The sequence below is a fragment of the Schistocerca gregaria genome, chromosome 3, assembly GCF_023897955.1.
Source record: "Schistocerca gregaria isolate iqSchGreg1 chromosome 3, iqSchGreg1.2, whole genome shotgun sequence".
In the NCBI taxonomy this organism is placed as follows: domain Eukaryota; kingdom Metazoa; phylum Arthropoda; class Insecta; order Orthoptera; family Acrididae; genus Schistocerca; species Schistocerca gregaria.
The window spans coordinates 928,940,117-928,956,036 of record NC_064922.1 but is presented as its reverse complement, the minus strand read 5'-3'; the positions used below and the strand labels follow the sequence as shown (position 1 = coordinate 928,956,036).

Here is a 15,920-nt window from a genome sequence, read left to right as displayed (position 1 = left end):
CAAACTATAGCATGACAGCAATAGTTGAACAAAAAATTATTTTCTCCAAAATAACATGAACACTTCTTCTGGTCTGTAGTAGGTTGTAACACACACATTGTGTAGTTTGATGAAATGCTTCAAATGTGCTGTAAACAGAACAGTGATTAATCATCATTAACTGGCATAGGACTTTAATGATGTGTAAATGCCAAATCTTAAATACTTACACATAACCTATAACCCAACAAAATCTTTTCTTTTGCTTGAAACAATAGGCTTTATACCATTAACTTTAGTGTGACAGCGACACCAAGGACAGTAATTAACTTACAAAACAGCGTCAGAACTAAAAATTAATAAACAGAACAGTTTCCATCCACAAGGTGCTTTGCACAATTCTCTTTGAAAATCCAGAGCAAGTCCCCTAGCATGTTTCCTTCTGTACACAAACAGTACTTTACTGACAATAGTATTCCTCTCAGCCAACACCTTACCAAGTCTTAAGTTTTGTTATAACTGCTGCACACTTCCACTGAATTTCTTCTTTCTTCATTGTTGAACACACAGACAACTTTTCTTGAAGCACCTCCAAAAGTATGCCAGTGAAGTACTGCATCACATCCATCAATAAATCAGCATCTGATGTGGGAAAAGTTGAAAATTCACTCCCATAAATCCGCTTCTGATTGAGAAAGTCAAAACTTCACAGCGATGCATCAGTTTCTGACTGGGAAACAGTCAAAACTTCACAAGTCAATGTTTCTCTTAAATGTCAACAGCTTATGTTTAAGTTTCACAACATACCTAGTTCTACATACCTTTCACACAAACCATCACACGCACCGCACCTTTGTTACCTGGTTTTGCACTATACACAAACTGATTTCCATTTTCCAAAAAGGAACTTTCATGTTCATTCAGAATATTCACTGTACTCTGTGGAATCTATTGGAAACTAGCTGTGGATAAAAGGTTAGCCCTCAATACTTACCAAAATAATTTCCCCGTAAATGGAATTACTGCTAAAACTACATTTTGCAATTTGAAGTAATTAACACAAACTTACATGTAGACTCAAAGTATTTTTTTTTAAAAAATAATTAGCAAAATTCTCAGAAGGAATCTCAACAACAGAGAAATTGTTAAACAGGGCAATACATTTTCATGTAGATCTTTCCTTACATTGGTCTTAAGTAACAAATACATACATTCTGATGTACACTGTGGCCTTCTTTTGTAGACTTTTAGTGCCCTTTTCATTGCACATAGCAACTAATTTGCAGAATGTGACATTCAAACCCATTATTGTTCTGGGGAAACAATAACCAAGCCAACAGGTTTAAATAGAAATCCACTGCAAGACAATGTGAGATATAAAGCTAATAGAAATATGTAAACACACAAAAAGTTAACAACTTATAACACTTCTTATAGTTAAATATGTTTTCAAATGTGATAAAAAATGTAGAGAAAAAGACGGCAAAAGGAGGAAGAGCAAGTTTGAGGGGGAAAAGGGTGGGGTGGGGTGGGGGGAAGAAAACATACAAACATTTCATTTCTGTGGCTTACATTTGCACATTATGTCTTCCACAAACATGGTTTGACCTATAATGTATACTTACCAACAGATCAGTTATTTTGTTTCAAAGAGCCACAATTTCCATAAAATGACGAAGGGATCGACTAAAAATTCATTATTTTCATTACATCACACACCGTAATCAGTTTCTGTGACATTTTTGAACAATAATGGCAGCAAAGTGTTTGAACAGTCAATGAGTACACAGTTAAGAGTATCATAATGCCACTTTATCTTAACCGTATAATAACTAAGACGATGATGAATTTGATCTGGCCCACTTGCAATCTCTCTAGTAGTCCACTTATGTGACGCTATGTTGAAATGAAACAAAAGTTAGTGCACAACATGCATTATATGATTATGATGAAAATATGTACTTTGTAATGATACTAAAAGCAAAACAGACTACATCCTTACTGTTTGAACATCTTCCTGTAACATTAGACTGATTCACCTACATTCTTTTCTGGGTACACAGTGGTACTTTTTTTTCCTTTTAAAAACTCCCAATGAGATAAGATCATTGAACTGCTGCAGTAACAGCAAAACCTTTACATGACTCTGAGTGGGAGAAGATTAAGATTTTCGTGAATTAACATTGTTTCTCACAATACTTATCCCTCTTCTAATTGAACCAAGGTTATGGTTTTTTTTTCCCCTTAGAATGCTTATCATACAATTATTTCATATATTTCTATATTCATGAACATTTGACAAATTTTGTTACTGGTAATTCAATAGTGTTTTTGTTTAACAGGTTGGCTGCCGTGATCAAAAAGAAATGGAGCTCACAGAGAGGGAGCACAAGCTCATATTTACTTAGTGAATCACTTGTGTACTTTACAAAGAAATCCTGATAACTGGCTAAGACGATTTGTCAAAGTCATGGGAAACCTAGATCCTGATGGCTGAACAATAGTTTATTGTGGTTCTCCCAACAAAAGTCCAGTGTTTTACCACCTAACCAATACCAGCAATAATTAAAAATTCCTGTATGGAGTCAGTACATACTCAAATAAAACCACATGGTTCCACAGACAGTACCAAGTGTCAAATACCTGTGATGTACATATGCAGACTGAAGGGACGTCACTTTGGTCTGCATATATATCATAAATGTTTAACACATGGTAAAGCCTCAGGAACCATATTGTTTTATTTGATCAAAGTACCTAGAACTGGATTTCAGGCAGGATCCTCTGTTTTGTTCAATGCTGATGTGCTTTTCCAATATAGCTGGAGAGCCTCTGCAATGCTGTTCGAGTTTCGCGGGAATACGAAGCTGGCCGAGGCATAAATGGGAATTAAGATCAAGTCTGGGCTAGTCTGTGCAATCCTGTGCAATCGTGCAAAGCTACTCGGCCAGGGTAGAAAAGTGGTTAGAGTGTATCTGCCCAGCGAGCAGGTGACCCATGTTTGAATCCCAGGCATAGTATAAATTTTCATTCGTCACTTCAGTCTGCATATACAGGGTGTACATAAAGTCTGGGAACACTTCTAATTATTTATTGCACAAGAACCAAACACTGTACAGATATCATATATATGTCATTTTGACAAGAAATCTTAAAGGTTTTTTTTGTGTTTTTTTTTATTCCCCCCCCCCCCCCCCCGTATAATGCCACAGTGTAGTATGGAAATTTGCCGATAGTCAGCGCTAGTCACAAACATGGCGAGTTCAGGTGCAGAGCAAGCTGTTTCATGTGAAATGGCCTCCCCGATCACCAGATCTCATCCCGTGTGACTTTTTTCTGTAGGGACACATTAAAGATGTATGTACCGCCTCTACCATGTGATGTAGCGGAGCTCTAGGAGAGAATACGGAAAGCTACTGCCACAGTCGACAATGCATCTAGTACGGGTATGGCAAGAATTTGATTACCATATTGACATCTGCCAGGTCACGCATGACCACATATTGAATTTCGTAAAAAAAAAAAAAAATAAATAAATAAATAAAATAAAATAAAAAAATCAATAAATAATTGTTCCCGGACTTTATGCACACACTGTATATACACCAATATGTACTACCCCATTTCTTCTGTTCTGAACACTGGTAATTGTCACTGAAACATGTAAGTAGCATGTCACAACAGTTTATGTGCTGCTCTTTGCGTGATACACTGAAAGCAAATGTACACTGTTTAATAAAAGAATGTGTACTGATCACTTAGTTCTTGCGTTAGTATTGGGATTTTCATTAACATTTCTATAACAACTTAGTGAAACCTCATGCCAACACTTTGACAAAATAACGGGTTTATAGAAATATTTCTTAAGTAACAATGTATCTCAATCACCTTAAAAAGTTATATATACCTATGATTATATGTGTGTAAAGTACTCGTGGAAATTATGAGAGTTGAAGGGGACCCAGATACAATTAGATACACAGTTGGTACCATAGACACCAGTATAGTGATTCTAGAGGATGTGGAATACGGCAGAAGAACAAAAGTATGTAACTTATAAAAAATAGCTGATATGCTGATGTTTCATGAGAATGCTGCATTCCATGGATTTAAGTTCATCTGAGGTGTTTGGAACATGCTATTGTGCAAATGGCCATGCTTTTACAGGAATATCTGACAATTCATTGTAGCTGCTGCAATAGACTGTAAACAACACTCACGGTAAGATTCTGAGTGTAAGTAACAAGGGCAGTGGAATAGGAAAAGGCAAGGAGATGCTGTACTCCAATATTCAAAAGCATTTTTCAGTACATAATTTTTGCCAAAAATAGAATAGCATTCTCTGCAATATGGGAGAAAAGTCAAATTTTGCACTTTTAAGAGATGTTCAAAAAGGTTAGTTATCAAATATAAACAATGGCAGGATGAAGCAGTACATTGAGTAACAGTGTGGCATATTCATGCAACATAATCGTGCATCTTAATGCAGGAAGGTGATTCATCACAAAATTCACATGTTTAACAATTACCAGGGTGACACAGATAAGTGGTCACTCTCTGGTAACTACAGCTGTTAGGTCTCAAGGTACTTTATAGCAACGGTAATGAAATGGATATGCAAACTGATTTGAATACCATAACAAATGGCATCAAGTAACTAAAGGAAATGTCTCGCCAGCCTCTGCTAATAAGCTGAATCCCTTTTTGCAATGTTACAATCTCCATAAGCAAATTAGTTTCAAATTCCTTTACTTTTTATTAAACTTTTTAGGGTCCACTTTATATTACACACAAAATACCTGGAAATCATACACCTGTGCATATGACTAGTGTGAAGTCGCAAACGTGACAGGTTCCCTTTTTCCACTTCACATTACTATTTATCAGATACATAACAGAAAGACAGTAACAGGTTCCCCTTATATCCTATACATTATTCTTTATCTGATCTATTACACTGAAGCAAGAAACCTGAATGTGACAAACTGCAACATAGAAGTTCCTAAATTGTAAGGCACATTCAATGGAAAGCAAATGGATTATAATTATCATGTTGATTTTACAACTTTCAATACAACCTTTTTCAGAAGTTCACATATCATATTTCTGAAATGTGAGGAATTTGTCATTCCAGTCATCACAGTAGTATCACACTGAAATCGGGTTCACCTGGATATCAAACAAAAAAATTCTAGCAATGTAGTAAGCACAAAAAGTCTAAGTACCGATCACCTAGCTTGAGGGCAAGGAATTTTTCACATCTACTTCAGAATAACATGATTTAATTTGCTTTGAAGCATCCCATTGCAGAGGGGCAGTACAGCAACCAAAAAGACATGTTACAGACAATAATTTCCAGTAAATTCTTCTGTAAAATAGCTGCCTTCTTCAGTAAGTTGAGGAAATGTGAAGTTCAACCCAACAGATACAAATATTCCATGGTTTAGTCTCGTGAGTATGCATGCTATTATCTTACTAATGAGTAATTGAGGCTAAAAAATGGCTCTGAGCACTATGCGACTTAATTTCTGAGGCCATCAGTCGCTTAGAACTAAAAACTAATTAAACCTAACTAACCTACGGACATCACACACACCCATGCCCGAGGCAGGGTTCGAACCTCCGACCGTAGCGGTCTCTCGGTTCCAGACTGTAGCGCCTAGAACCGCACGGCCACTCCTGCCGGCTACGTCAACACAACAGAAATAATGTAGAAATCAAAATGTTACTGAGATAGGACAATTAAAGAGTCAGAAACTTCCCTTAAAGATCAGTCTTCAATGTGTACAGTTTTAAATATAATTTACAAAAGGGTTTAAAGCAAATGTCGAATCAAACTTAATCTGAAAACCTAAATTTCGAAATTAACACCCCACAACAGTACAGATGAATCAAATGTGATTGGTTAAATGAGAACTACTCATAGTTTAAATAAATACAAATGTTTCTGTGACAACAGATAGTTACAAGCACTGGCACAAACAGGTGAAAATGTGGAGGTAGTGATAAGACTGGAATACGGCTTTTTGGTTAATACTGTTTGGGATGGCAATACTTCTTACAACATACAGGATTCACTACTGCTGGTTGAAGTAAGTCGTTAAGTGCCTATAAACTTTACCACATATCAAACCATTTGTATCTACAATACATCCGTGATAAGTAGTAGGAGATCATAAAACAATGATTGCGGTAAAGGAGGCTCAACAGGAGAATCTAAAAAGTATATTTAACAACGATATAATATTTATAAAATCAGTTCATATTTAACTACTTGTCAGCTGCATTATGAAAAACCACTTTTGTTATACGAGTTACAATGAAGTACTTTTTCACCAAGTTTGATTACATCAGAACAGTTGTGCACAGCAACTGTGGTATATTTATTATAATAATAATAATAATAATAATAATAATAATAATAATAATAATAATAAAAAAGGAATTCAGCAATCAGCTGCAAATCTGATCTGTATTTTATTGCAGACCTTCATTTCAGCAACTGAGTAGCTAGCTTCAGTATGTTAAAATCGAGTCACGTGCACTTGTCAAGATTGTGATAACACGTTACTAATAACAGGTACAAAGACAGACTGTAATTCAATCTGTCTATGTACCTTTTGGAGTCTTATAGTAACGTGCTGTCACAAGCTTGACGAGTCTGTATGAGTTGGTCTTCATGCACTGAAGATTGTTACTCAATAGCTGAAATCTACATCTGCAATAGAAAGCACATTTGCGACTGACTTTGAAATTCCTTCTCCTTCTTGAAGCATGTTTTCCTCTCTGTTCTTCCACAATCATCAACTGGTATCAATCATCAGAAGTTTCATAAAGGGAGAGCGCGTTCAAATGCATGAAATTTATTAAAGTAAAGATTAAGTCAAAAAGTAAAGACAATTTTTTGAAAAGAAATTTTTTATTGGAAAAAGAAATTGCAACCAACAGAACTTCTCAACACAATCTCCCCAACCACTATGTATTTTGCCCATCCCTTGAAAGACACTAATTATAGCCTAGAAGCAGCTTTGTGGCACTGTGCACAACCACTTATGTACTGCTTCCACAACCACGTCATCTGACAAACATATGGATTCACACAGGTGATCTCACGCTGGACCAAAAAGGTGAAAATCGATTACAGCTAGGTCAGTAGTGTAAGGTCTTGTTTCAGCAGCGTAAAATCATAATTTTATATGCACTTTATTATTTCTCAAGCTGAAGCAGAATCAAAATTACAACTTTTGAAAGTCTTTGTTCCAGTTGTGGGTTTTACATCTCACTGTAGCTGTCAATTTTCACTGTTTGCCCCTAGCAGAGTAAGTACTCAGCAATGGGCCATTTACATAACAAAATGCTGTCATTATCAACAATCTTACAGAAACATGGCTTTTCATAATTTTTTTCTGTAGGTGAAGATGAAATCTTACTCTGTGGTTTATAGCGATGGAGCCACATCTCACCAACAGTTACTATGTGACTGAGGAAGTCTCCTCTTCCGTCTTTGATAATTTCAATATTTCCGTATGTTCCTGTGTGAGTGTCAGTTGACATGGTTCCCAACAAGCACAACTCTGTGACTGTTTAGAAATTAATGGACAGTTGTAGCTTTCACTCAGTTGCTTCACTGGTCCTATGTTTTCAAAATGCTAACCAGCTTGAACACTTTTCATTGCAATACACACATATGTCCATAATTAAAGCATTTCAGCTACCCATAAATTTTTCATTCACTAAAACAGCTATCACCATACTGCAGTCGCATATGTGAATATGTTTCTAAGCTGTAGTTCCTTCCCCATAAATAAATTTAATCACTTCCATCATGGGGAACTATTAAAAAATTGTTCTGAAATCACCATGAATAGAGCTACTCACTGAAGCAACACAGCTATTAAAAAAAAAAAGTGTGATTAAGATAAGGCATGCTATTGTTGAATCAGTCATGTCCACTTATGAGGTAGGAAAAAAATTGCCTTTACTTACCGACTTGCTCTCGTATCTTCCGCCATGTTTGATTTAGAAAAATTACACAACTGACTAAATTTTATAAAATGTAGTGTATACATATCAACCATTCCAGCATTACATTTCCAATGTAATGCACGCATGCAGTGCGTTCCACGCGCGCGCACACACACGTGCGCACGCACGCGCACACGTGCGCACGCACGCGCACACGTGCGCACACGCGCACACGCGCACACGCGCGCACGCACGCGCACACGCACACGCGCACACGCGCGCACGCACGCGCACGCGCACACGCGCGCACGCACGCGCACACGCGCGCACGCACACGCGCACACGCGCGCACGCACACGCGCGCACGCACGCGCACGCACGCGCACACGCGCGCACGCACGCGCACACGCGCGCACGCACGCGCACACGCGCGCACGCACGCGCACACGCGCGCACGCACGCGCACACGCGCGCACGCACGCGCACACGCGCACACACACACACACACACACACACACACACAAACAAACAAACAAACAAACAAACAGGACCTTTTTCTAATCAGAGAGTGGTGTCATCTTAGAATAATATTTTATGCACCTGACATCTTGAAATCTGAACAACTCTCTGCAGGAGACCTCAAAATGGACAACGCACTAGCACTCACTACTACTTGACGTGAAACAGGCATTAAATGAAACAACAAGTTTACTGTTACCAGTCACTGTTTGTTTATCTCCACGACACGTTTCAAAGGTTTAAACCTCTGTCATCAGGTGGATTTACATTTGTTAGTATGACATTTGTGTGTGTGTTGTGTTACGATTTTTTGGAGGAACTTGTGGCACTGTCTAGCAGAGAAACGAAACACTATTTCAAAGTATGGTTTTAGGTTTCTCTTGACAAAAAATTAAATGTTTAATTTTTTTGTAAAAAGAAACCCAAAACTATGCTCTGAAATGGTGTTTTATTTCTCCACTAAACAGTGCCACAAGTTTCACCAAAAAATCATAACACGACACACACACACACACACACACACACACACACACACACACACACAAATGTCATACTAACAAATGTAAATCCGCCTGATGATGAAGGTTTAAACCTTTGAAACGTGTCATGGAGATAATTAAACAATGACTGGTAAAAGTAAACTTATTGTTTCATTTCATGTCAATAACAGTCATGGTAAAGCATTTGAAATGAAACAGTCACATTCCGATCAGAGCCACTGGTGACAGTTGTCATTTGTGCATGAGGTGCGATTGCTTGAGTTAATCTATTTGTGGTTTTCCTTTGCTGAAGAAGGCTTTGACAAAAAGCTACAAAGTGTAACATTCTTTTCATTGTGCCTGTCTGCAACTTGATGGGTCATCTCTACACTGAATAGCAGTCTATTCTTTTCCTTATATTGTTGACATTCCAACCCAGAGTATCCATTGTTATATCTGCGAATGAAGCGGTTACATTAATTTCTTTTCACATGTGTACTGTAACCATTGTTGCAATTGATAACAAAATGAAAGATTGGTTTTATGATGCCAAAATAAAAAAGCAATACCAAAAGTATGACAACTATGTCAAAGACAACCCCCCCCCCCTCTCCCCGTACCTCCGGAAAAATTAATTCAATGAATACAAAATATCCTAATCATGTTCACATAAGGTGAATGTGACGCTTGAGACAGGAAAAAATTGATACACTGCCCTTTGTTTCCAATGTTTCTTGTTGTCAGTCCTAATTATTAGGTGAAATTCTATGCACTATGTACCAAAATGCTTTACATAAATAAGGTTACATCTGGTCAGTGTGAAAATGTAACTCCTATACCTATTATTAATTTTAAGTCTACTTACACAGTTTACTATCTGTATCTTAAGGCTAATCTTGGGACCCACTATAAGAATTTTGTTACAGTTTTGGTTAAAACACCGACTGATTTACAAGGAAGGTTTGTGTAAATAATCTATGCCAGACATGTCATCTGGCCATAGATACTTCATGATATCCATCCAAAACTGGTATGGGTCGATCGATGGCTCAGTCTACAATAGAAGTAGTTAGGCCTGCAAGTGTAGTACATCAACTGAAAAGTATTTGTTGCATAGGTTAAGACGAAAATAAATCAAATAAAAGATTGGCAGTTTCAATGGGAAAGACAATGCACTGATTCAGAAGGTCAAAATTAGACAATGTGAAGCTGGACTACTTCAGTGAATAATTAGATTTTCCTACATGGCAAGCAGTGTGAACAGTAGATACTCCAATCACCTGAGACACTTATGTTCTTGGCACTTTCACGCAAAATTTAAGCAAGCTATTGAACACAATCAAGCAGTTACATGAGACCACACTAAATACTAACCACAATTGGCAACAAAAAATGCAGAAATGTGCCACACTTTTGACGCTCCAATTTAAAAACTAAACTGGCATCAGCTCTGTGAAGAGTATTTTCAAGGGGTTATAAACAAGATGCAATAACATTTTTTTCCCCTACACCATACAATCTGCCTCCCCATTGCAAATTTGTCTATTTCACATACTCTATTACAGTGTGTTCTCTTCTATAGATGCATTAAAACTAATTCACTGATTTTTTGATTTCTGGGAAATTATTTCATGGTACCCAATTAACTATATTTGAAATTTGTTCAAATACAAAAGAAATGTGAGCTCTCAGAAACCACAAACTTGTGAGAGGTGTATGAAGCTTTACTCGTATGAACAATGAGCATACACCACGCGTGTGCCATAATTGTTAAGATTACATTAAATACATGTTCAGTGATTTCATGTTTCCTCTCATATTTATAAAGCTTTTAAAATGAATTCAGCTGGCTATGATGTTTAATAACTGCATGTCAAACATTATAGAAGCTGACCAGATACTTCATTCCTAATAATAATGTTTCCTAGTATCATCATATTCCTGTTCTAGTAACAATATAAAAATAAGATGTCTGAGCAGTTTGAAGTCTACTTTTCCAAACTTTCTATTAATGCCATGGAATACTTATTCTCAGTCTTCTGCAGCTCCACCAATTCCCTCCCCCCCCCCCCCCTCCCTCTATGAAAATCTGAATGTACTATGGAAAATAATCGTGAACAGACAATACACTAAATAACCTGGGAAAGTGGTTGGTGGAATTGTAAGAGTGCTCTACTCATCTGCCACAGTGGTTCATTTTACTCTAAAAAAATTAGCTGGTTGTAATAAATTCACTAAATTAGAAGCTTTGTTGTTGTAAGGTGGAAGGTTGGTGTAGAGAAGTACTAAAAAACAAGACTTAATATTGTTCTTAAAATTTTTGCCCAACTTTTGTGAGAACTGTAGGATTCCCATTTTGCAAACTGTCAAACAACTTCATCTGAAATCGACAACCTAACTTTTTTAAAAATTCTGTGTATTTTGTGAATACACTAAATAATATCTGAAGATAATGATATGCTTTTGCCTGAAGCAGCAACTCAAATATTATGCCACAGAATGAAAGTGTAATGAAAACATCTGAGGCATTGTTAATAATCCACACAGAGAGAGTTATATTATACAGTAAACTGGATAATGCACAAAGAAAATTATTAGAAGGTATTAGATGAGCATTAATACAATGTGCAGAGTATGAACAGTAATTTGGAAAGATCAAACACTGATCTGCAATACAATGAATAAGAAATAAAAGAATGTCGAACCAGAACGCATAAAAGAGGAAAGCAGGGAAGAACTATGTTTCAAAAGAGCTACAGTAACCAAATCATAATTAAATGACTGAAAAATTAAAAATATAGTGAAACTTACGGCTATGAAAAATGTTTATTTCAAATGGATCTCTAATGAAACTAAAATGTTTGTAAAAGAGATGGATGAAACAAAATGAAGAAGAAAAGATATAGTGGGATTACAACAGTCCTCAAGTATTCATTAATTAAATGGATAGATAAAAAATCTACCCACCAAGCAGCAGCAGAACACACACATAAAAGATGACTGTAATTGGCAAGCTTCTTCAGGCAGAAGGGTTGAAGGGGAAGGACGAGAGGTGAAGCAAAGGGACTGGAGAGGTCTAGGAAAAGGGGTACATTTCAGAAAAGTCGTCCAGAGCAGAAGGTCAAGGGAGTTCTCAGGTTTTAAAACCTCGTCCGAAGCGGTCCCCAACAATCAGTCTTTCCTTCTCATCCCATACGGCAAGTCTCCCCAACTCTAAGTTCTGGGTGATTTTCCCAAAATCTACCCTTTTCCTACACGTCTCCAGTCCTTTTCCTTCACCCCTCTTCCTTCCCCTTCTGTCAATTACAACCATCTTTCGTGTGTGTTCTGCCGCCACTTGGTGAGTAGATTTTTTATCTATTCAGTTAAATTGGTCAATAATTGATTGTTTTCATTGCTGTAAGTATTCATTAAATAACACCAGAAAATCAGTTTTCATATCAAAACTGTCAAATATTAGCTTTTAAAGAATCGAGTGTGATTTAAAAGCATCGAAGTGCGTATGCACCTATTTCGTTCTCGCTCCTTTATAGACACACACTAGTGACTATACAGAAAAAGAACAATTAACATTAAATTATACATGCATCGTAAATGAAGTTCATATTAAGTTTTCAAAATCATTAACATGAGATCACAAAATTTTATTATTGATCACACTGTGAGCTGTACTTGGTATGTACAGTGCATTATGTGCATTCAATAAACATTATCATGCATTAACTTTATGAAGATCATTATCTTGCAGCAGACTTACTTACATTCAACCTGTTGGCACAACTACATAAACTTATTTCAACATCATAAATTTAATGATTAAGCTTCATGCTGAAATTCTCTGCCACCTTTTTTCCTTACAATATTACAGACTAAATATCACATAAAAGCAGCAGAGATGAACTAACCATTCTTGAATGATTCAGATTATTAAATTGAGATCCTTTTCTTACATTGGATCAAGCATAATGAAGCATCACTACAAACCTAATCACCAGGCAACTTCTCACTGACAGAGTAGCAAGCATTAACATCTATATTATAATTATTTTTGTTATGCTACTGATGATTTAACATCATGTGCACAGCTACTGATGATTTAACATCATGTGCACACAAACAAATGTCAAAATTGGAATGCCCATTTTCTATAATGGGTTATCAAAATAAGAGAACAAAACATTCTTGTTGAATATCTATTGATCACCCACACACATTAAAGATCACAAAGTTCCTAGATAAAGCCATGTTGCTCTCAAGAAATTGCCAGGAAGCAAAATGAATAAAACACACTACAGCTCCTAACTTCCTATTTTAATTCTAGTATTTGATTTTCCTCCATGTACTAGGAAAGAGGAGGAGGGCCATCAAAGTAATGTACAAGATTTTACCATAACCTCACTCAAGATATGCACTTTTAATAGAAATATTCCAAATGTTATGGCAGTTTCTAACTATAACACAAACCAAATACAAAACCACAGGTGTAGTGGGCAAAACATCAAATGTCATTTCATAGCGACCTGGGTAATACAGAGCATAGTAATATTCAATATAACTTCATGAACTGATGATAATGTGCACTTTTGACATAACATTAACGTAATTCTTAACTTCCCTGCTATCATACAACAATGACGCTTCTGCAAATTGTGTGTGTGTGTGTGTGTGTGTGTGTGTGTGTGTGTGTGTGTGTGTGTGTGTGATATTTACATCTGCTGAGAACACACTATGACAATATTTTCCTTTATTACATCTCACAATTACCAGAATAAAATGTCGAGTCATAAAGTGACAATACTGACTGGAAGAAGCACTAAGAACATTAAGATAAGAGAGAGCCAAATGTATGCTTAAAACCACTGTGATGAGCAGGTGGAATGGGAAGATAATAAATAATTCAATAAGAACAAGTATTCCTTCCCTTGTTCAAAGATATACATAGTTACTGAAGATAAATTCTCCATTAGATCTTCTCTCGGAAACCAAATGCTACTGCCATTCGGTGAGTGGCCTCCTTTACTCTTAAACTATTTATACTCTTCCAGAACTCTCATTATTATTACTCTGAATTTCATATATTGCTTAGGCCCAGTGTCACGTAAACCTAGCTTCTGTATTTAATATTTTGCCAACCATGTTATGTTAATCTTCTTTCAGTTACTTCTTTTTGTTCTGTGATACGAAAAATTCAGCAAGTACTTTACTGAAAGAATAAAAAGATACAGCATCACTTCTCGAAGTGAGGAACAAGTAAAGAATATAAAGTGATAAAACAGCTCATCATTGCTGTAGAGCAGGACATGGAAGCAAGATGATTAGGGTTTCCAAAGAATAACAGGTTGTCAAGGGATGAAGCATAAGTTCATCCACTGGACAAGGATACAGAAGAAAATATTCTGTGTCTTGACATTCTAGAGTGATTTAAGGAGAACAGTGAAAACTCCTATCTGGATAACATAACCATTGAATTATTTCACTAGGGAACAACCGGACTTTGGAATCAAAATTACTCATCTGGAGAGAAAAATGTGCTGTAACAGATATTCTTTCAAATCTAAAAAAAAAAAAAAAAGTGTCATTGCAATTTCTGAAACTGCAAATCTTAGAAAATCTCTCTTATTACATAACAGAAATGTGCAACTGTGACTGAATTAGTTCTCAAATCAAATGCACTCCACAGTTATTATTATTTTTGCACTAAAGGAGACAAATATTTTGGTTATCAGAAATCAGAAAGAAAATTTTCAACCTTTCACTTATTCAAAAAGTAACTAGAATACTACTTACCATTAAGAAGACATGTTAAGTTGCAGACAGGCACAATTAAGAGACACTTACATATAGCTTTCAGTAACAGCCTTCATCAATTAAAAAAAAAAAGACACAGACCATTCACACCGCATGTGCACACAACCACCAACTCCAGCATCTCGGGTCAGAATGCAACACCACGAGGGATGGAAGGAACAATCTGGAGGGCATGGAAAGGGGATGGTGGGGAGAGAGACGAATGCTGTCTGGTGGAGTGTGCAGGGATTAGGATGTCAACAGAGACAGTCACGGGGTTGAGAGGCAAGGACGTGGAGAAAAAAGGAGCACAAAAAGAGAGGAGCAAGGAAAGACAGGTGGATTCATTGGCAGACAGCTGCAAATAAACTGGGTGGGTGACGAGAATGGGGATAGAGGAATTGGAGGCTGTTGGATGGAGGGTGTGGGGGCATCATCTTCCGTAGTTTGAGGCCAGGATAATTACAGGAGTGGAGAATGTGTTGTAAAGTTAACTCCCATCTGTGCAGTTCAGAAAATCTGTTGGTGGAGGGAAGGATTCAGATGGCTTAGGTAGTGAAGCAGCCACTGAAATCAATTATGTTGTTTTCAGCTGCATGCTGTGCCACAAGGTGGTCTACTTTACTCTTGGCCACAGTTTGGCAGTAGCTGTTCATCCTGGTGGATAACTGATTGGTAGCCATTACCAATATAAAAAGCTATGCAATGATTGCAGCATGGCTGGTAAATGACATGGCTGCTTTCACAAATGACCTGGCCCCCAATAGAGTAGGATAAACCTGTGACAGGACTGGAACAGGAAGTGCAGGGTGGCTGGATTGGGAAGGTTTTGCACCTGGGTCTTCCACAAGAACATGATCCTTGTGTCAAGGATTGGGAGTGGCATAGGGATGGACTATGATGTCTTGGAGATTGGGTGGGCAGCGGAACAGCACTTTAGGAGGGAAGGGGACATCCACATCATCCCAGCCCATCCCTATGCCACTCCCAATGCCAACCTCTTGCCATGAAGATCAAATCCTTTAGGAAGATCCAGGTGCAAAACCTGCCCAATCCACCCAATCAGCACTTCCTATTCAAGTCCTGTCACAGGTTTATCCTACCCCATCAGGGGATGGGCCACCTGTGAAAGCAGCCATCTTTTTATATTGGTATGATTACCAATCAACTGTCCACTAGAATGAACGACCA

The 15,920-nt window shown here is 37.2% G+C and overlaps 1 protein-coding gene across 5 annotated transcripts in view; it reads right to left on the bottom strand.

Annotated features, from left to right (window-relative positions):
• Positions 1 to 15,920, bottom strand: part of LOC126355812 (cyclin-L1) — a 63,567-nt gene that overhangs the window by 14,816 nt on the left and 32,831 nt on the right. For 2 of the 5 annotated variants that reach the window (XM_050006252.1, XM_050006253.1), the window contains exon 1: positions 477 to 3,163. The exons of the other annotated variants lie outside the window; for them this stretch is intronic. In XM_050006252.1, coding sequence (XP_049862209.1) covers positions 477 to 607 — 131 coding nt within the window. In that variant the 5' untranslated portion in view covers positions 608 to 3,163. Of the gene's footprint in view, positions 1 to 476; positions 3,164 to 15,920 lie in introns of those variants that run through there. 5 annotated transcript variants of the gene reach the window in all.